The 23,329-nt window shown below is 32.8% G+C and overlaps 1 protein-coding gene across 2 annotated transcripts; it reads right to left on the reverse strand.

The window, feature by feature from the left end:
• Window positions 1-686: 686 nt before the first annotated feature.
• Window positions 687-23,031, reverse strand: LOC134534975 (UPF0430 protein CG31712). Of its 2 annotated transcripts, XM_063373759.1 has the most exons (5): window positions 22,478-23,031; window positions 19,526-19,663; window positions 15,329-15,554; window positions 9,731-9,814; window positions 687-7,685 (listed from the first exon to the last, which is right to left on the reverse strand). In XM_063373759.1, the coding sequence occupies exons 1-5, from the start codon at window positions 22,615-22,617 to the stop codon at window positions 7,518-7,520; spliced, it is 756 nt and encodes a 251-aa protein (XP_063229829.1). In that variant the 5' UTR covers window positions 22,618-23,031; the 3' UTR covers window positions 687-7,517. The 2 variants fall into 2 exon arrangements, 1 of the variants encoding a protein (XP_063229829.1); XR_010075562.1 differs by lacking the exon at window positions 687-7,685 and having other exon boundaries at window positions 11,857-15,554.
• Between the last annotated feature and the right edge of the window lie 298 nt (window positions 23,032-23,329).

Raw genomic sequence — 23,329 nt, forward strand, 5'->3', positions numbered from 1 at the left:
CTCTCTTACTACACTGACACACCTGTTGAAAAAAAATGTAATGTCATAAAATTACAGAACCCTATTCCTCTTTATTGTTATTAATTTTTGTGCTTATATAATAAATTAGCAAAACCATTTTCATGATTTACCTAAGTTTCTGGTCGGCTTAAAAAAGATTTATTTACAGAGCTTATTTTTCAAATTTTCTGTGGGCTATTGTAACCCCCAAAAGCCCCTCCACTATTAGTAAAACCACTCTTTTAAATATCAGGGCCCTTAAATATTGCCCCTTCCATTGGACTGCCACTGCATTTGGCTTCACTACACACAGTTAAATTTCACATTTTAAAACACTGCAGATATATTTTAAAACACTGCAGATATAGATGATGAGATACAGTCATTAACACCTAGTGACAATTGGTAATAAAACTTAAGAGACTGTTGTTCCTCAAGCAAGCACATCATTAATTTACTAGCTTATGATTCAGACTTATTTGAGGGCATTTTCATAGCAATGCCTAGACACTAAGTGATATCAGTTCCTCTCTCACCACGTAACATAAAAAATAAAGCCGCCATAAAACATTTAAAAAAAAAGGCTTTTTAATGTAATACATCTGTACATTACAAGTAAATCAATAGTTGAGATAGGCAGTATTTAACATGTGGTATCAAAGGTGTGGTATAAAGAAAATTCAGGATGATTTTGCATCACAATTTTAATGTTACTTTTCCTACACTAAACTTCAAACACATGACATTTACAACTAAAAGATTACATTAAAAAATAAGAAAAAAAATTGACCTAGATATAATACATCAGTTTTTTACAAATTCTTGATGAACATGTAAACTAAAATATCGTGAAAAATCTTTGTGGTAGTAAATGAAGACTGCAGACAATTAACTGCACTAACTTAATCAGTTACTAAAATATATTTAAATGTATTCAATCTAAAACTAACTATGCTCTACAATAAAATCACAAACTTCGAATTCATCATCAATTATACTTGTCAAAACTTGTTTATTTTAGTTCGGGTGGACTCTAGCATTTGAAATATAATTTCAGCGATAGCTTACACATGGGCACTTCAACATTCTTAAAAATGCACATTTGCTTCAAGCTGGTTGTGATTACTGTACTAATCTTAAAACATATATATTTTACATTTATCCAGACAAAGTTTTACATTTTTGAACAAAATAACACAATAATTAATCCAGCACACCAAATACAAACTGAACCATTTTCTTTAAATGTTTGTGACAATGTTCAACTACTCCTCTGTTATCAAATACATACTTGTCTCCACATAAACCAACCTTTATGGAATATTTGTTTAAAAAAATTTGGAGAAATATTCACTGGTAACTGCAAATATTCTTACAAATGTTATTAGAGAAAAATTTTAATGTTAAGTTCTACAATTACTATACTGATATAATTGGGTCAGCAAATCCTGAATTTCACTTTCTTTTCTCAAGTCGAGTTAAAAAAATTTCGGTCACCGGCTTACTAGGCCTATCGCGTCCTACACCAGGCCGCCAGGTGAGCCTGTGGTGCAAGCAGTGTAGCAGCCATTAAAGACGCCTTGTCCATGCCTGCTAATTCCTGAATGTGATCCTTGCCGATGATGCTGAGTTTCCAGTAGCATTTCCTCTACTGGGAGCTCAACACCCTCCTATAAGGTCTCCTACACCCTAGACTGTTGGACCCTGTAGGGAGTCAGGTTATTTACCGCCGCCCGACACTCGAAGTTGAGTCTACTCCTGTCCTGTAGCAGGTAACCCCGGCCAGACAAGTAATGTACACCTTAAAATGTTAACTAACTTGAACCTACAAACCCACGTGATTATAATGGAGAGTTGGAAACACAATGCACTGTTTTGAAAATTATTATCGCCTAGAATCAAAAATATTTTCTTCAGTCTCCTTTGATGTTCACACCCATCTTCAAAATTTCCATCACTAACTTTGGTATGTTGCAAGCTGTCATCTAGCATTTATTCACGCTAAATACCTTGTTTTCCAACACCTATAATATTATATTATAATTACTTATTTTTAAAAACAAAAATTTGCGGAATGGAACAAAATTAGTATCACGAATGAATGAACTTCACCTAACGCAGTTTGCCTGAGAAATTACAGAACCGATTGTCTTCAACAAGGCAAACAACTGGCTTCTCCAGCTGAGAGTTTGGAAATTTTTTTGTTTTTAATGTTTTGTTTCACTTGATAAGATGAGAATTAGGTACAAGTCTATTGTTAATAGAATTCATATAAAACGCTACAAATATTTCGATACATACAGATTACGTTTATATTAATGGCAATAGTAACATTAACAGTATTGATCTGATTTTCTTTTGTAATAGCAGGGTTTGAAAAGTTGTGCATTAAATAAAAGGGATGGGGCCAGAAAAAATTATCCCCCCCCCCCAAGTTTCTTGGTTTCTCTTGATGGCCCTGGACACTGCCACAAATTATATGGATGTCGTCCATTTTCTGTTTTTCCCACACAAAACAGGCTCTATTTGCTTGTAAAAAGAAGAGGATTGTGCACTGATTCTTACAAATTATCAGACATTTTAATTTAATAAAAAAAAAAATAGGAATTAATCATTCCTATTGATAATTCCTTTATAAAATATGAGGAATGTTAGCACACAATATCCTCATTTCATATTTATTCAGTGTTTGATATTCGCTAAACCAGGAGACTTCACCCTAGACTGTATGATGGCAGAAATCATTGACAATTAATACCTACACAGATTAATCCAAAATTTTAAAAATAGTCTCAAGTAAACAGCAGCAAACTAAAGTACATAGGCACTCTTTAAACCTAAACACATATGAAATAATTTATAATAATTTTTCACCTCATTAGTGTGCTTCAATTGTTTGCCAATGGTTTACATCAAAAATTTTAGTTGGTAGATACAATATAACAGATATATCGTTATCACTTATGCGCTTGACCACTGAGCCATGCTGCTGATTTGAAAATTCATGAAAAAAAATCCCAGAAAATAATGGTTTAAAATCTTTAAAGAACTTTTTCTTTCTTCCTAAGGCCCAGTAAGATGAGATATTTCAGGATGTTGAAAGGTGCAGCTGCCTCCTTCTACTCACACAGTTTAAGTCAAATCAGTGAGCCCAGACTAGGACCCTCCCTTCTTAAGGCTGAGTGAATGAATCACGTCACGGACATAGGTGGCGACACTACAACCTACAGCAAATACATGATCAACCTACCCATTCATTCATGGAGCAACAGCGAGTGACTACAATGTAGCAACAAGGAAAATGTTTTTTTTTTTTTTTTTTTTTTTTAAGTGTAAAAATGTTAAAATTATGAACTCACAATTTAATTTATTTCAATTTGTTGAAAAAGTTCACAAATCCAAAGGTTGGTAGAAATGAAATATGTAGTCTTATTTCAGTCATGTGAGCAGGATAGTACGTTTACATACATATGTAGTGAGAGCGAAAGAGACAGAGAAAAGACAAAGCGAATAAAACTTTTACAAAATCTTCAAACCAAGTCACAACCCAAAATTTAAATTACAGTAGAGCCACAATAGCTTGCTATGTTTCCTGAGTCTTAACAGCACCTGTGTGGATTTCCAACTAACTTCAGAGAGAAAGTAAAAGTTTTAATGCTATACATTTATGGCTTTCATTTCTGTACAGAAATTTAGAAATTTTAAAATCAACTGTCTTTACTCAGTTTGATTATTCTTCTTCTCACACCTTATAGCTTCCAGTCAGGTAAACATTTACACTGTAGGATGTAATAAAAGATGTTAAGTTTTCCAGAAAAGTGTTTTTGGGAAAAAAAATTTAATGTGTTGTACTTTCAAAAAACAATTAAATTTTATTAACTTTTTTAAAAATTCAAACAATACCAAATAAAACATACATTGGACTTTCTTTACAGAATAATGGCTCACTTAACATTTGAGAGTTTGGTATGACCCATGCTATCTTCTACCAACTAAGAGGATCAAAAAATTGTTATTTAAACAGTACCTACCAATCTGCAGAAAAAGCAAAACATTTATCAATCTATCTTAAATTATGTAAATCTAGTTGTTCTAGAAAGAAGGAAAAATTTCCAGAAAAATATGTGGTTATATTTTTTCAGAAACCCCTCTAAACAGAATATTTTCCCACTCATATCTAAGCATATCAGACTAATAACTGTAATCAAAGACTGTACAATATTAAGTAGAACACAGTTTGTTTCCATCCGAATTCGAAAAAACTTAAAACTTACATCTACTTATGTATCTTCTTGCCACACATCAAAATTATCATTAGCGTCAGCCTTACGATTTGTATTATTGTGCACAATACATGAAACAGAGGAAATATGAACATAAACAAGAAATTACCAGGCCAGGAAATTATTTAACTTTCATAAAAATAATGCCAAAAACAAATTTATTACCGAGGATAAACTATTCACAGGGCAGCTAATTTAAATGTGCATATACCAGGTAACGTATACATTTAACCTTTCACTGCAGGAAGCTGTAATTTTTTTTCAATAGTTGACTCCTTTTTTACAAAATTGTTTAGTTTATGACAAACGAACCAACCTGCTATCAATGCATGACAGTTTTACTTCTTCCCAATTTGGTTTCAGGGACCATAATTATTTCACTTTGCAATAACAAGGTTGTAATAACCAAACTATTACAAAATTTAACCACAAGTTTTTAAAATTCATAAAAAAAAAATTCAAATAAAGTTAAAACTTGCATACAATTTTATACTGCACCAATTTTTTAAGTGATCGTAAAATGCAATTTTAGGATTACATCTGTGGCATGAAAAAAAATATTTTCTACTTTATCACATTTAGGATTTAAGACAGAAAAATAAAGCAAAAGTTTAGAAATGACTTACAAAAGACATACTACCATCATTAGAAAGAATAAAAGCTCTAAGATTTTTTCCCAGACTACAATGAAACGTAGGAATGGCATCACGCATCAGTATTATTTTAGTTTAAACTTCACATTGTTCCTTTACTTTATACTGGGATATTTGTACTAAAAATAATTTACTACGTATAATTGTTTACCTCTGAAACAAAAATAACTTTAACTCCTATATAATTTCTAAAGACTGTGAAAACACTGTATTAATAAGAGTTTTGTATTAACAGGGTTTTTACTAATTAGGTTTCACTGTGTTAAAAGAAAAGCCTGAGAAGTGGGAGATGAAGATGAATGGGGGAGGTAGAGATTTTTTCCGTGACTTAAATAGTTCTCGCAATCTGTGAAAGCACATTTGTTAAACAGTCAGCAGTGTCAATAAAGTGCAACTTCTAAAGAGTACTCCCTGATTACGGAGTTGGGGGGGGGGGGGGGGAAAAAAGAAAAAAATTTAGTTTCATTACACCGAAATCTTAAGATAAAACACTGGGAAATCATTATCATCTTTCAAAATTTTGAAAAACCCAAAAAAACATCACAAAAATATTTCTGCCCTTGCCTTGTTTTCATTAGAGTTGGTTGAGAAAATTGCAAGTGGGATACACTAAACAAAGATAAAGGAAAGTGGCATACAAAGGTTGGAAAGAAAGATGCTTCTTCATCAATGTTTGGTTAACTGTACACAGTATCTTGGCATACATAAAAATGCCTATATTATATACATAGTATTTGTAACATTTCTTTCTGGATTTGAAACTTAATATTTTATATTAATTTATATAACCACTCTATAACTTGCTTTCAAAGAGGAATACATGCAGATAACAAAAAAATGTTAACTTTTTGTGTGTATTAATTTACCAATTTTAAATGTGCTACATTAACACCTTGACAGCTCCCTAAAGTAATGCAACATGTGAGCACAAAAGAAAAATTATATCTAAAAGTTAACTTGCTCTTTGAACATCACCAACTGTTACCAATAAAAATAAAAACCAGAGGGCGTACATGATTTACCAGAAACTTCTTAGGTACAGAACATTATCTTCACCAATCCCCTTACAAAAAAAATTCTTCAAAGCTTTTCTTAAACACAAACATGTACAAATATATTTAAAATTTTATTGTACATACGTACGCAAACAGAAAATGGCAAAAACATTTTCTTTTACACTTATCCATTTTCTGGACAAACAGAAAGTGTGCATTATTCCTTACACGGAACTATAAATTTTTAAAATAAAAGTATGTATAGTAATTACAAATAATCACCACAAAAATTTATTTGAATGTTTGAAAGTATTGACCAAGTTAAAATGGTGTCTGCTCACTCACTCATATAAATAATTAAATGAAAAAAAAATTAAGGAATCTCTTAAAACAACATGCAATAAAATGTTGGTATTCCTACTCATTTCCGCAAAATTTTTTATGAGATTTTTCAAGCACATGTGATGATAGATACTTCATTAGTTGTTTACATGCATGCAGCATTTCATGCAATTTTATTAAAATTGGTTATTTTATACCCTTTTTTACCAACATGATTATCTTTTATTTACAAGATAAAAGCTACTGCAATTAAAATTTGATTGCATGCTGTGAGATGTATGTATTTGAAGACTAATAATGATTAAAAAAAAACGAAAATTACTGGAAAGGTCTAAAAGTAAAAAATTTTTAAGTTGTGATAATGGCAATCTTAACAAATGTGCTCTTGCAACAATAAAAGCCACGCACAAAGGAAAATTAAAACAGCTGCAGGACTTCTCGTAATGGCATACATTTCAAGGTTTATTTATGGCGGTAATGGGTATGTGCAAATTGTACATAATTTCCTGGCACACAAGAGCTCTGCATGAGCACAATGGCATGAAAAACACATTTAAGACCATTTTGGTCCCTCACTAACACTGGAGCCTGTTTAAAAAAAAAAAAAAACTTTCATTAAATTTAAGGTTTCTTCTTACTGAGCCAAATACCAAGTTAAAATCAACATACTTTTTCTACTACAATGACCAAAATTTGTTGGGTCAGATCTTCATATTCACACAGTTAATTTTTACACTATTAATCAAAATTATTTTCACCTGAAACCAAACTTTTTGATCATCATACTTTAAAAGAGCTGAGGTGGCTTAAATTAAAGTTAATACGTACTATAATACAGTACCATATGGAATAATATTTACAATATATAACCAGGTGTGCTTGAATATCTCATTAAATATTTCTTCACTACAGCACTCAAAATATAAATGTTCGGCAACTTTATTAATTTAGAATTACATAACAGAATCAATACAAAAAATCTTAAAACACAATTCTTTATCTAAAATGTACATCAACCAGTTCATTGTACATTGTACATCAACCAGTTCATTGTACATTAAAAAAAAAAAAGTGTTGTAATCTTGGCAGCAGGAATTTCAAGTACATAGTACATTTTCAAAAAAAAAAAATTGCATTCATACACAAGTATCCTTCTAGGCAGGTACTGTGACCACAAAGAATTTCATACAACATTGCAACATGCAACAGCCACGATATATTACGAAACAGATGCAAGCAATGCTTCACGTCACAGCAGGCTTCAAAGAGAAGGACAATTTCGGCCTCGAGTTGTTCTTCCCCAGTATTTTTTTCTGCTCTTCCTTCACTCGTTTTTCCTGCTCCTTCCTCAGCCGTTGCCGCTCCTCCTCCATTTTCCTCTGTTCTTCAACCATGGCCAAACGCTCTTCTGCCTGCAAAAATATTTCATACTTACAAAGTGACCTAAACCATGCAAATACAACCATGTGCTCAAACATATACACAAGTGCACATTATCTTCAAGATACCATTTCCAAAAAATGCAAAACAAAAATGAAGTAATAAGATAATACATCCCCCCCCCCCACATATTAATTTTATTTTTAAGATGTGATAATTTTTGTATGTCGTAATTTCATAAATGGGAAATAAAACTCTTTGTCTTCTATGACAAACTAAATTCTTTACCACAAATCCGAAGTACCGTAACATTAGTACACCTTAGTGTTTTTACTTTTTTTATTGTAGTTTTACAAGCCATAATCAGCCCAATTGATCAAGTCAGCAAAACCAATGTGTTTGTCCTCCCTTGAACAAGTACCAGACTCATGAGACAAGTAACAATGAAAAATCTAATAAAATTCAGTAATAAAACTAATGTGCTTCAAAAGTTTTGTTGCCAAAACAGATATGCACATTTACTATCAATTATCTATATCTTCTCAATGTAGAAGTAAAATTTCTATGAACTTGAGTAAAAATGATACAATTAAACCAAAATATGTTAAAAAAATTTGTCAACATATTTTGAAATAACTTTTTCCAAAAACACGTGTAGGTAATCATAGAAAACTTGAATTATTTTACACAGATAAAATTTAAAAAATATAAAATGATTGAAATCAATGGAAAAAACTCATGAAATTTGCCAACATATTCCAACACAATCGTTTAAGAAAAACAGTGGGGGATGATTACGCAATTTTCCCATAATGACACCTAGGATTATGTTTTATTCACAATTTGTGGATAAGTATTAACATTAGGTCATTTTCTAGCACCATACTAGCATCATGTTCAAACTTTGTACCATAAAAAAAGCAAAAACACATTTATTTTAAAATAGTTCTTCCTTTAACATGTACACGTCCCATTTTAGTCAATTATTATGGCTCGAATCTGTCTAGTTAATATATCAATTATTGCATAATTAAGAATAATGAGTAATAATTTGGCCTGTTTTCGAATGTGTGTTATCGTGGCTTTTAACGTAATGCATCAACATTGATATCAGTTGGGATATAGTGATAATAGGTCAACTGGCAAAATATGCGCTACTTATGGCTGTAATAATTACCAAGTGCAAAAGAACGCAAAACTGTTGTATTCATTACCATAAACTGACATGAATTACATTAACAAACTTGAAATGCTTGTTGATTAAATAAACATTAAATAATCAAAAGGAGCTACACACAATGATTTCAAAATAAATAAGGGTTTATTCTTCAGATATCGCTGCTTCCATTAAGCATTATGTCAAAGATGTTCTGAATACCTAGTTTGATTAAAAACAAATTAGAGGAATTTCCTTTGGTAAGAATTTCTACACATTACTTAAACAATAATATTTTTCTTAGTCATGAGTAATTATGTAATATCCCTCCACTTTTGTAGACAAAGTTCCATACAAACAACTCTGTCAAGGATCTAGTGTCCATGGTTTCCGTGTTTCTCCATGATAAACAGTCCAAGTGTCCGGTATTGAGTTAGATAAATAACACCAAAGTTACAATACCTTTAAAAATTTTCTAATGTAATCTTTTCTGTGGTTTTTCCTTAAAATTTTATTGATTTTTTGACCTAGTTTATAAACAGTACAGAACTCAGTTTGAGTAGTCAAAATTTGTGTGTACATTGAGTATCATTTTTTTTGTACATATTTTTTCATATACTAATTGATTTGTACCCATTTTCAGCAAATGCACATAATTTAAGGTAACATCAAGCATAAGATTACACAACTCACAAGAATAACTAATATTAAAGTTGATAGTTGAGAAAGCAAAAAAAAATTCTAAATCATAACCTTAAGTGTTTATTATTAATATACATTTGAAGATAATAAACCTACTATCCAGGTAATTTTTACAATTATAAGACTTAAATAGTGTAAATAAAAAACATGAACTAAAAACATTTAAAAAAACTTCAGCCTTCAACAGCCCTGAAACGAGACTTAACACTGCAAACTTACCAGTTTTTTCTGGGCTTCTTCAATTTTTTTGTTGTTTTCAGCCAAAATCTGCTCTAACTCTTCTCTTTTCTTCTTTTCTTCTTCCTATAAACAACAAATTTTCATGTGAGCACATGAAAATGGCACAGGCTTATGACATGCAAGCAATGTTCCCCAACAGCAATGTTCAAACGCACACACACATCAAACCGTGAATATACGGAAGAATTGTTTGAAACTGGGAACTGGTAGGAGAAGAGACTATGTGCTAGTGTAACTAGCAAGATATTTTAAGGATGAAAAAATAATTTGGAGGCACCCTATATCTAAGACTGAAAGATTATCTAATGGTGAAACCTGAAAACTAAAATATTTTTAAGCATTTAACATGGTAAAAGAAGACATGATGTGTAACAACAAAAATCAAACATATTTAGTGTTGATAAAGAGTCACAATTCAAAGCACTACAGCCTAAAATATGGGCCCAAAATAAGACTATTTTAAAAACACTTTTGGGATGAAACAGTATTATACATGATCTTCAATTTAAGTAATGATATTACATTTAATTTGCTGTAACCACAGCAGATATTTGTTAAAGTAAATACAAGCGGTGATGTAAAGTAAAGCCCCTGAAATGTAATAAAAATTTTCACAAGGCATCTCTTAAACATCAATTTTGAGGGGCTACGACAAAAGGCTTAATGCATAGCTAGACTAGCTAGAAGTTTATGTTCGTGAGACGAAAGAAGTGTAATGCTCGCTGATGCATATACAGCAGTACCGCCACTATGTGCGCAATGCTCCGAACTGACACACAGACTTTCCTTTGTGCAGGGAGAGAAGACTTTCAAGTAGTGACCCTGATATTTTATGGTGTAGAAATAGAGGAACGTGTAGCGCAAGTTCTTATGGAGCTTTTAAGACTTCATACAGCTACATACCCCAAAATCATTCTGACAAAACCCACTTTCACTCTCCAAAAATAAATTTTAGAGATGAAATGGAAGAAAAAATGTGTTACAAATATAATTTATGCCATGCTATTCTTAAGACCTGCACACAGTTTTGTTCAGCAGTTAACGAAATAAAGTATATCTTCACTAAAATAAAATGTAAGTAAGATATTTTATTTGAAATTAAAGTTTAAAGTAACTTATTAATGTAAATGACTGTTTATACTAGTTACTTTTTTTTGTAACGGTCAATGTCTACATTATAAAAAAATAACAAAAGTGATGAGGCTTGATCGAACCTACGAATTTTCTTTTAACCACTACACATATATCCATATTCTCCAACAAGCACCTCTCTGATAGTGTGCATTCAGGTTCGATGCCCGGAAATGTGAAACAACGCGTACTTAATTTTTACAACCATTCAAAACTGCTGCCAGCGCAATGAAAACGGTCTGAACCATCTAGCAAAAGCTGTGATTCTGGTCTTACGACCACTATGATGCTAATGACTAATTTCCTACAGTGGAGTGGTATGCTGAGTGCTACTGAATGGATACTGGGAAAAATTACGGCAGGCTGATATTTAACTAGACCATATAATTCGCAATGTTAAAGATATCAAAGAAATTCATACAAATGTTGGGAAGGAACCATATCCATCAACCAATATTTGACACAACCCTAAATACTTGCGTAATTTTCTCTCTCCTTATTGTAATACATGTATATATAGAATACAACCTGCACACTTTTAACAAGTTCATACTACTGAAAGTAAACTAAGAACACAAAATGGAATTTTTATTTTTATTGTAAGTTACTTATGTACTTGCTTCAGCATTAAAAACCAATATTTTTTTTATTGTTTCTAAGAACAAAACCCACCAATGTGTAACAACAATTAGAGAACTTATGAATATTATGTGCTGGAGGATGCCTTGTGAAATGTACAAAGGCTAAGTGGATCAAATTAACAGCATAAAATTATCTACTAGACACAAAGCATGACTGCTACTTAATAACAAAAGTTATTTCCAAAGAATTCACATTTTGAAGTGGCATAAACACAGGCCTTTTTTTCCAAAGTAAGTAGCAGCCAAGCTTCTAACACTTTTAACAAAAAAAAAAAAAAAAAATTACCAAAATTGGTAACCGACATTTAAAGAATAGAAACTGTTGGATAATACCTTGCATGATGTAGCCCAGGAACCGGACGCCGCACACACACTTCAACTGTAAACTCAGCCTCAAATGCATGTCTTTAGTACTAACGGCGGTTGTCTTCCGTCTACGCACGATGAACCTGACTCAGCGTGAGCTCTGGCAAGGGTGCGACACAGCAGGCAAGAGACACGCCTTTACCTGCCGTGTGTCTCTTACCGGTGGTGGCAATATGGCATTATAAATAGTCACAGCAAGACATCCGTGGCACTGAGGGAGGGGGGGAGCGTGAGGCAAGCGTGTGGCCACACAAGTAGAACAAACAAAAATAAATATTATAATGAAATGTACGTCGCCAAAAATCACTCAAAATAATTAATATCTACCAAGCTGTCACATGGTTATGGCATGCTACCTGTAGCCAACTTCTTACAATTTTTAGCTTCCAGTTTGAAAAAAAAATGTATGAAGTTATTGAGCTAAATTGACATTTTTTCTATTAAACTAAGACAACTAATATCTGCAAAAGATTTAACTGATACATCAATGATAGGCATTTTGTCTACAATATAAAACCTGTTAAGCCAAACAAAGAATAAAAATACATAAGACTGTATAAGGCCCAACCCAAAATCATGCTGTTCAGGTAGACGTTTTCTATAAAGAAATAGGCACAAATATGTAATTTTATCAAACAATGAGCTTTAATTGTCCAAAAAATTTGAAGTTATAAACTAAATATTAAAACACACACCATACATTAAGCCATCATAGCTTGGACATGTTTAACGAATGATATGCTAACATATCTAATTAAAAAGATACAATTACTTTTATAACAGAAAAATGTGGTTATCCTTAATATGTCCCTTGAAAGTATTACCAAATGCTATGTTACTGAATTAGTTAACCACGTTAATTAACTTAACTAAATCTAACTTTTAACTAGTCAATTGTCTACTTCAAAGTACGTAATTAATTTATAAAAATTATTAACAGTAATTATAAATAATTGTATCTTTATTGGTTCTTGACTTAAAATAAAATTAACAAATATTGCTAAACTGTTTATCACTGTACACAGAATATAAGGAAAATAATAATGTCTAAAAAACAAATCCAAAAGTAACAATTATAAAGAATACACAATGAAGATAACCAAGAAATGTTTTTCCCATCAACACAAAGATGTTTATAATGGTATTTTACCATAAACAATACCAACTTTATGAACAGCTTCGCACATCACTTTCAAACAAAACCATGTAACATAGTAAAGTTAAAAAATATGTCTTCAAACCTCTTAAAAAATAATCACACTTTAAGTACTGACAATACAAGCAACATTCATTTGGCATTTCTGGATGCTAAGAACTGCCCTCTGCCAAAACTACAAAAATTATCAAAACAAACTAACCTGATTGGGTAGCATTATTGGTTCAATTTGTATGTGTAAGTACTTAAGTGTATTTTAAGATTTCAAAACTAAAGGACTTAAAATTATATAATTTTTTGCACAAAATTACAGGCAAAAGACCCAAAGTAAAAATTAACTTTTCCACATTAAGTAGTCAACTCTCGATTATCCATTTAATAAACTGAACAATTATTTTATTTTATTCTTAAGCAATTCCAGCAAAAATGGATGGAAGATCAATGGAAACTGATTAAAAAAAAGTCCTATTAAGGTTTATAGCATGACTGCTATTTACAGGCTCAAAATAAATTCCTGTACAAACTACATTGGTCACACAGCTAGGTACTGTGTAGTGTGAGCCGCCTATCTACTGAAAAAACTGATTCCGCCATTAAAGAAACGTGAGTGGGTCTTTTAGTACTCGCCAGAGACATGTAACATCTAACATCAGTAACAAGCAAATTCATTTCTAATACGAAACTCTCACACAAAATTTAACACAGAATTCATTAAAATAATGCAGAACATGATAAATATGTGAAAATTGTGTTTTCAACGACATTTATTGATGCGAATCACATGTAGTTTCCGCAACTGCTGATAGGATTTGCTGCCAGAGCAGGTAAGTCGATTATCGAAACATTTGATTTGCAGAGCGAAAGGTTAAACTATATAATGAAACTGTTCCGAGAAAAAAAAAACTCGAAAACATAATAAACCCCAGCTTTGAACTTGATTTTCAGGAAGGAATTTTATTAAAATACTGCCCATCTTGCCAAATTCATTAAACATGTAATATAAAGTTTTCCTTTGGTTTTGTGAGCTTTGCTTCGTGCCATCTGCCACAGATGACAGCCCCATGGTTACACATTTCCATTCCTCGGGACTTCGGTTCCATCCACAAAATTACTTCTACCAAATGCTGTATAAAAACACCTAAGATGTTACTCATCAAAATGTCTAACTTTCTCATAAGAAGCCACTGAACTTGAATTTAAGCTTAACTCAAAGACAAAACTTGGATTTTTAAGAAAACAGCTTGTCGAATATTACCGTCTGCTGTACATTTACTTCAAATGACTTCATATTTTGAAAATATGTAAAACATTATAATTTGTTTCAACAAGCAACTGAAAATGACCTTTGCACTGGCCACTTGCTGAAAGCTAGGTGCCTTATTTCTCTCTAGATCAATATTATTTAGCCTTTTATGGTAATGTTTTATTCGAGACAGCCTATATCTTCATGGAAATTATACCACACAAACCCACTGAAAATGGACTTTATGCTGGATGCTCACAAAAAAGCAGCAAAACTCAGTGTTCATTCCTTTGGTGACAAGAAAGTTGTACATGTGCTTCTATAATATCCATTTGTTCTGAAGATATCTATTATTGAAATAAATTAATGTTTTATTGAGAAAAAAACATTGTTCAACTTGTTTTTATAAGCAGTCACTAAACAACCATGATAAATACAAAAATGAGTTTAGAACTATGCGACTTTAGGATTTTGCTAGTGGACTATTCACTATTTGAATCTTCAGTGGATTTGCTGCCTTTGATTAGTATTTATAATTGAGTGTTGATTAAGTAACAATACCTCAATACCTTGGGACTGACAAAAGCTTAAAATAATATGAATAATGAAACTACAGTAATGACTACTGAAATATTTACCATTGTAATGGGAATTTGTATTTATATATGACAGTGTTTATTAATGTGCTATTATAACAGGCAAATTTCTTCAATGCAGCGATAAGCACATGTTTTATTTGTTTCAAATTTTTAAATTTGATAAAATTAGTTACGCACTGTACTTTTAAATTAAAAATATGGTATCACTAATTAGAACTGGACAAGTTAATAAATACCTTACAGGAAAGGTTTGTTAATCTTACTATCAGTGTGTGCTTTTTGATACAAAAAAATATATAAATGATAATAAAAATATGGTACATACATTGGTATGAAAAGCAAGTTACGGCTGATCACAAAGTTGACATCGTCTTTCCCTCCCCATGTGAGACGCTCCCGAACACCATCAAAGTCCTCTCTTACAACTGCTGTCTGCCTTACCTCTCGTTTCTTTTCCTCTTCCAACTGCAGCTGTCTACGCCTCTCCATCTCTTCCATCATCTGCTTTTCCATTTCCTTTTTAGCCTCCTCTACTCTCCTCAAAACCTCATCCTCTATCTCCTCTTTGCGCTTTTCAAGTTCTTCATTCACCCTCTTCTTCACCATTTCCTCTATCCTTTTTGCTGTTTCTTCTTCAATTAACTTCTGTTCCATTTCTCGTTGTCGCCTAAAAAGGAAAGCAATATCTAATGGCACACCCTTATGAATTAGTTACTATTCATAAAAAATCTCCATGAGATCAGCCTTAACTTTAAGATAGGGATTATTAATCGCCAACAATTCTATGATTAAATAATATGATGGTTTAAAGACATTAAGATACTTCATAGTAATGCACCCAAACCCAATATTATACCCATATATTAGGATTAAAACATTACTCTTTCTATCATGAAAGTCAGAAGGAATAAGAACTAAAAATAGAGCATCCCAGGTGTACTAACTTGTGTTTTGCTAAATCATCAGGAATATTATGTAGAACACATCTAACCAATATCTTTGCCAAATATAATGTTTTATCATTGCTATGTATTAAAAATAATAATAGTACACAAAAGGAATTTAATAGTAAATATTGCAGGCTTTCGTGTACATTGTCTGGAGTTGTAACTGCATCTTCGCCACACACACACACAAAGTGAAAAAAATTGCAGACAAAGTTAGTTTTATTATGTGAGTTATTGGTGATTTCCAAAAATGTTGACTGATTTGTTACAAAAAAAATTTTTTTTTTTTTTAAATTTTGAACATCAAAACAAAATGAATCTTTAGAAACGCGTAAAATTAGTGTCTTGGCAAACTTCAGCGAATGGCCAGCTATTTCCAGTGGCTAGCTGCAAGAAAATGAGTGATTTCATAATTTTATTCCTAAAAGTTACAAGACACCTCATTTTCAAGGTCAAATTTAAAATAAGTTTGAGCAATGCACACACACAATTTTTTAGATTTTAGAGTGGATTCTCACAAAGGAGAATGAGAATATTTTTATCCAGATATAAATTTACTGCTGCACATAGATGCCTCGGGTAATAATGGCTAGCAATAAGTTCAACTTAAAAAACGATCCTCTTGTAAGGTACAAGTGGGTTTGCGAGTCAGGTGAAGTCCTGATCTCATGCACGTTGGGCTTCGACAACACGTCGAGGACGTTCGCAAAAGGATGTTTGCCATAAAATTTAAAGTGGTAACAGTCAGAATTTTAATAGCGAAACAGACAGAACACAGTTGCAGGTTTTCAGTTTGACATCCTATACTTTACAGAAAACGGCAAGCATGCAAAGAAGTGACGGATAAATGTGTGATACATGGCAGCACTCGCACTGCATGCTGTTGTCTGCGGCTTGGGTTTCTTTGCGTGTGGGAATGGCGAACTCTGGGGTGAGTACGAACAATCCCGACTGCCGGGCCACCTCAACCAGCAAAGGGCAGATAGGGGCGAGCCCGAATTTTGAACAAAGAAGTGCACTGTGTCGCAACATAGCTTGTTGGTTTTCAATATCAGCAACAGAACAAATTCTGACAGAGGGAAAGGGACCAAGCAAAATCAGTTTGAATTTTTGACACCCTCAGGCAAAGAAAAGAGAGCACAGAAAAGTAAATGAAGTAGACAGAAAATCTGTGATTTTTATTCTCTAAAAGAATATGTTCCAAAATTATATTTAGTTATAGAAGGCTTTGCAAGACGACAGCAGTTTAAACTGCAGAGAAATAATTGAGATATACGTTGCTATGTTTTTGCTGGAAAAAGTGTCAAAGCAAAGAGGAATATTTTAGTTGAAAAGCCTGGATTAGTTGTTTGGAGAGGCATTATCTCGGACAATTACAAATAGGTGACTTTAAAGACTGATAGAAATGCAGTTAATGTTGACCAAATCACGTTTACACTACACATCACAAAATTTCTTATCAGCACTCAAATATGGAAATTGGCATCACTAAATCCATTGGACGATAAGTTTATTTTAAAGTCATAACAGAAGTCTGGAGATAATATCAATGATATGCCTATCCCTCACTTAGCACAATTATTTTGTTCCTAAAAATGCTCGTGTTATTTGAAATCGCGTATTCTGAAGCATTGGTTTCCATAAATAGCAAGGCTAATTTATTTCATGTGTTGCAAAATGATGTAGGAAAATATACTTCAAGTAAAATAGATGCGTTGAATAACACTCAACTATAAATATGACACACCATTATATTTATATGCCTCCCATCGCACTTTGTATGACAAATACGACACCGCGTAACGGGAGATACATGGTTATGTACTTTAAAGTCAGTCTGCTGGTCGACTTGCCCGCCCGGGCGTGACCTTCAACTCACGTCGCGTACCTTTCCAAACCATCCTTTACTGACAGTGAAACCGATATTACAGTCTAGATAATTACATTTTAATTTTTCAAAAATTAAAGTGCTTATTCGCGTATCACCACATGGTCCACACCAATCCTGTCAGGCCAATGATTTTTTTTTTTATGCAACATTCATTTAACAACCTTTTCCACGTGAATCATCTGTTCATTTCTGATCCGATATATAATATCAAATATATTCCCGCTAGTACAACCAACAGAATCAGACTAATGTAAAATTTTTGGTAACGGTCCTTATTTCGTACGAAAGTGCGCACAGTTGACTTGCTCAAAACTAAAGTGCGAACAACATAAGTGTGGCCTTCATGATAATCTGTGCGCCGTAATACTTCTAGTTTTGTCTCAAATACTTGAACATGATGCATTATGACTGATCAAGCACGTACAGTTACCGGCAGCTGAATGGGCAGACGTTGCTTTTGTTTTAATGAATTCCCTGTCACTGGCTAGACTGAGTGCACAGCCCCGTTTGTGGCCAGACGACAACGGTACTTCACGGCGGCATACGCACCGACGTAAAAACATTTGGTCCTTTACACTCCATAAGCACAATTTAACTTGCCATAGCTGATGTTTGTACGACAGCCGATAGCATAAACAGACCTGCGCACACATCTCTTCCCCCCTTGTTTGGCTAACTGTATCCCACGGCACATCTGTTTTTTTTTTTACATAACTTGAAACAGACTTCGTGGCGTCGTGCTAGACTTTTTTTTGCCTGCCGAGATTTCGTGCTAACTGAAATTTACAGACGTGCTATTCAAGACTGGGGCAGTAAAATTCAAATCGCGCTAAATGAATAAGTGCAATCTGAAGACGTGCTAAGTGAGGGATAGGTGTACTGCCAAATTTCTAAGGGGAAAAATAATATCAGTGTTCAGTTGAATAAAAACCTACAGCATCATACCTAAACAAGGCATTCAAAACTGATTGAATGTGAACTATGGCAAAAGAGTTTTTTTGTTTAGTAAAAAAAAGTACCAAGAAAAAATTAGTTTGTTATAGTTTTTTCTTGTTCATGGAGTGGCAACATTTTACTACTGTTTTAATGTTCTGAAGTAACAGATATGTTTTAAATGTATATTTTAGCATTTGGGTATAATTTCTGAGCAGTTAATTTTTTTAGCTATGCCATTAATTATTCTTGGTTCGTAATAGTTTCATCAGCCATGCCATCGCAAAGGAACTTTCAATTTATGAATATCTGAAAGTAGTTTGTATATTTATCTGTGGGTTGTAAAATGAATTGAAACATTTAGTTTCAAGTAACATCTTCATTCAAAATATTAAAATAAAAAATTTAATGACAGCTCAAGGAACATATTACTGTTTGGACAGCAATCTTAAAATGCTTGGACATGATTGAGTTACCAAACGAGTGATCAAATAAATTCCCGAGTTACGACATTGCTGCTCATGTAAGACTGACTCAAGCACAACGGTTGGTTTCTACCCCCTCTTCTGGCTTGCCGCAGGAGGGGAAGATAATCTATGCACACAGCGAGATCAGAGAAGACTCTTTTGTTTCTTTGTGTGTGGGAATAGAATGTGCAATAGAAAAAGTTTTACATCTGCTTAACTATTCTAAAGATTACTTTTTTTTTAATATAAAAACCAGCCAAAGACAAATTATTTATGACCTAAAGTGTAAACCTTGCTGAAAACACATACAGAGCTTATATTTAAATCAAAATGTTACAAACCAAACAAAAAAATAAATAAACAACTGTCTTATCCTAAAAATCAAAGTCAAATTACTTGCCTCTGTCTTTCCATCTCTGCTAATCTCTCCACCTCGCCCATTTTCCTATCGCTGTATCTTTTCCTCATGTGGTTGGTCCGTGTGCCCTCTGCAGACAAATCTGAGGTGCTGCTCGATGACTCGGAACGTGAGCGTTTCCTGCAACACGACACACATTAAATCACAACTTAGAGGTGGATTTTCTTCACCCCAGATCAATAACATAGAAGACACGTTGGGTATCAAACAATAAACCAGATTGATCGAGATAACTTTAAGATATCATATGCAATACATTTTCGGCATTGCGTTACATACTAGAATTGGTAGGGGTAAATATGTAGTTGGGCGGTATTTGCGAAAAAAAAATGTTAAAAATCCGAAAATACCTTTATTTTATGCTCTTCAACTTCCTATTTTCATTAAAAGCGGCGGAGATAAGAAATTCCAAATACTTTAGGAGATATCAAATTTTTTAATTTTGCAATACAAGACCTGTGGAACCATTCGAGCGACGCCATTTTTGTTATTTTGCAGTGTGTTCGTGAATACGTGAATCGTCAATGCGTAATTAATAAAATGGTTGATTAGGTCAGGTCAGTTACATTATTAATACTTTCAAACTAAGCCGACATTAAAAATGTGAATTAATTTTAATTATTCTTTAGTTTTAAATTATTTATAATGTAACTGACCTTACCTAACAAACCCGTAACAAAGGATGCACAGTAACAACTCACGTAATTTTTTTTTTGTTACTTATTACTTGCGCATTAATATCAAAATAACAAATAAGACTTTAAAATTAGAAACGTTAAAAACTCACCTAAGTTGGAGGCGGTAATTAAACACCGTTTTAAACAATAAATGAACTAAATAATCACGTATTGGTTCGTTTGAATTCTGGCCTATCACGAACAATCACGTGACATCATTATCCAATAAAAAAAGTAGATACTCGTACCTCGTACGTAAACAAGAAACAATGTTAACCGCCACATCAATGCACTAGTATTGTGATGAAATTTAAAAATTCGATATCTCCTAAAGTATTTGAAATTTCTTATCTCCGCCGCTTTTAATGAAAAGAGGAAGTTGAAGAGCATATAATAAAGGTATTTTCGGATTTTTAACATTTTTTTTCGCAAATACCGCCCAACTACATATGATGAAATTTTAAAATTTTATATCTCCTAAAGTATTTGGAATTTCTTATCTCCGCCGCTTTTAATGAAAAGAGGAAGTTGAAGAGCATACAATAAAGGTATTTTCGGATTTTTAACATTTTTTTTCGCAAATACCGCCCAACTACATATTTACCTTGGTAGGATGTAGAATAGTTTACAATACTCTAAGTGTAATTTTTTAATAAAACAAATTTTATATAAATCAAACACTTTCAGGACTAATAAAAAAAAGATGTTTTACAAAAAAATATTTGATAACACTAACTTTAGTATTGTAAAAAAAAATATTTTAAAACTAAACAATTATATTTAAAATGTAATTTAATAGCTCTTAAATTTAAGTTATAGCTTTGAATATATATACTGTATAGAAGTCGCGAGTGGATAGGATTTACTCTACGTTTTACAGGAGCATTTGATGAGCAGCTTGGGAACTTCACCGCTGCAGTGCGCTGCCGTAATGCCCTGTATCGTCTTAGTTGTTATTTACACGTTAGAGCGCAGCACTGTCGCCCGCTGACATTCCCCGCACCCCCCCATCCATCATTCACTGCTGCTCAAGGTCGTTCAGCGGGAGGGGGAAGGGGTGTTTGAAGAGTTCGACACTTGTCCGCTAGGGACCACCACAAGTCGATGCCCTAGAGATGGTGGCGATTTCGGTGGTGAATTAACCAACTACCTTAAACCGTATTAGAAATTTTAACCTGGGCTGGTGACTTCTATACAGTATATATATTCGAAGGTTATAGTGAGGTGAAATAACCTCCAGCTACTGTTCCACGCCTAGGCTGTTAGTCCATAAAAACATAATACTTTCAGGTACTCAAAAGTTTGTCCCTTTTTTTTTTAATTTCACTTTAGATGTGGCTTCCTTTACAGTTGAGTATTTTGTGGCCCAGGGCAATCAATCTGCCCATCGGATTAAAACCTCCACAGAATAATTAGAAATAAATTAAAGAACTGAATTAAACTCTTTTTAAGAGTTTACTTTTATTTTTTTACAATTACAACTATTATATTGAGTTAGTGCATGAAAAAGATGAAGATGCAATGATTAAGTTTATGAATCCTCACTGGCCAGCTAAACTATTTTACTGGCCAAAACATCGTAATTATGGCCAGGAAGATTCATGCTGGGTGCCATTAGTCAACATTCTTTGCACGGTTGATGTTCTATAACTTGAGGCTCAGGTTCGAAGGGTGCATTAGAATTCCGTGAGTGAGAGAAGAATTACATCAAAATAGTCAAAATGGAATCAGCTTCTTCATAGATTACATTGATAAAGAACTTAAAGTAGACCTACTTCAGGTATGTACATTACATGCCACCAGTATTGTAAAAAAATGCAATTTTCATGAGCACAGTTTACAGGGCTAACTTTGACTACTGTTATTCTATAATTTTATTTTATTTATATAAACTTATGTTCCGTAAGTATGTAAAGTTAACAAAAATTCTATCCATCCAAACAGTTCTTTAGGTGGGGTGAGGGTGCAAAGGTAAATAACCACAAATTTTATTTCACCATTTTGTAACAAATTTTGTGCTCTTTCTAATTGTACCAAGCACGTAAAGATGAATATAAAAACGTTATAAAAGGAATTTAAAAACAAAATTTTCCAATTTTTTTCTTTCCGTTCTAAAAAGCCACGACGTCCGAAAATTACCGACTCTGATGGTGCCTTCATCTGAAATGCACTGCAACTATTTTTCTTTTGCAGTTTCTCATTTAATGCATAACAAATACAGTTGAAATATTCCCCTAAAAACGTTTTGGGTTCTTACCTAGATTTAGCACTTTGTTCTCTAATTTTTTCCTTGTGTTTATTGTGGGAACTTCTTTCGCGAGATTTTGATCTCTTGCGCGAATGTTTACTCTTATGTCGGCGTTTCGGAGATTTACTCTTCGTTCTTGATCTTCCCATTGTCTTCAATTATATAATATGTTAAATTAGAGTTCAAAATAAGTGGCCAAAAAAATTTTCATTTACGAAAAATACACATCATACAGTGGTCACGATCGCAGTTGAATCCATGTCCAGTTTCACCTGATGTATAAAATAACTATCGTTTAAAATACATATAATTGACTTTAATAATAAAACACGTCACAGAATATGTTGTTATTAATAATATAACCGCTTTATAAATATACCTAACTTTAAAAAACTCAGTTATTCATTATCAATGTAACATTTTGTAACCCGTAATGAAATATGTCAGCTAATGAAAAGTTGTACACAACCTTATTCCGTATCTGCTTTCATTATTAAAAAATTTTTCGACTGCTAAGGTATAGAAGATTCGGAAAGACTTCTTTTGGCAACTTCTTCCTTGGAAATTTAAAATGCCTACAGATCAAGCCACCAACATTTTCTGCAATCAACAAATGAGTTCAAGATGAAATTTTTTTATTAAATTTTTAATGACAGATAAAGGCCTTAAGTCATTTTAATTATTAATTTATTTAGTTTCTTTTGATCCCAAATGGACAGGGGCTGTGGACTAAATAAAACAATAAAACACCAGGTGATAATCAAGAACAGATGGAATCTTTCTTTGGGGAAAAACGAAATAACTATATAAAAGTCATTAAATCATTATAATTGTAGAGCTGCGAGATGATTTACGACATTT

This window comes from Bacillus rossius, chromosome 8, assembly GCF_032445375.1.
Source record: "Bacillus rossius redtenbacheri isolate Brsri chromosome 8, Brsri_v3, whole genome shotgun sequence".
Taxonomy (NCBI): Eukaryota; Metazoa; Arthropoda; class Insecta; order Phasmatodea; family Bacillidae; genus Bacillus; species Bacillus rossius.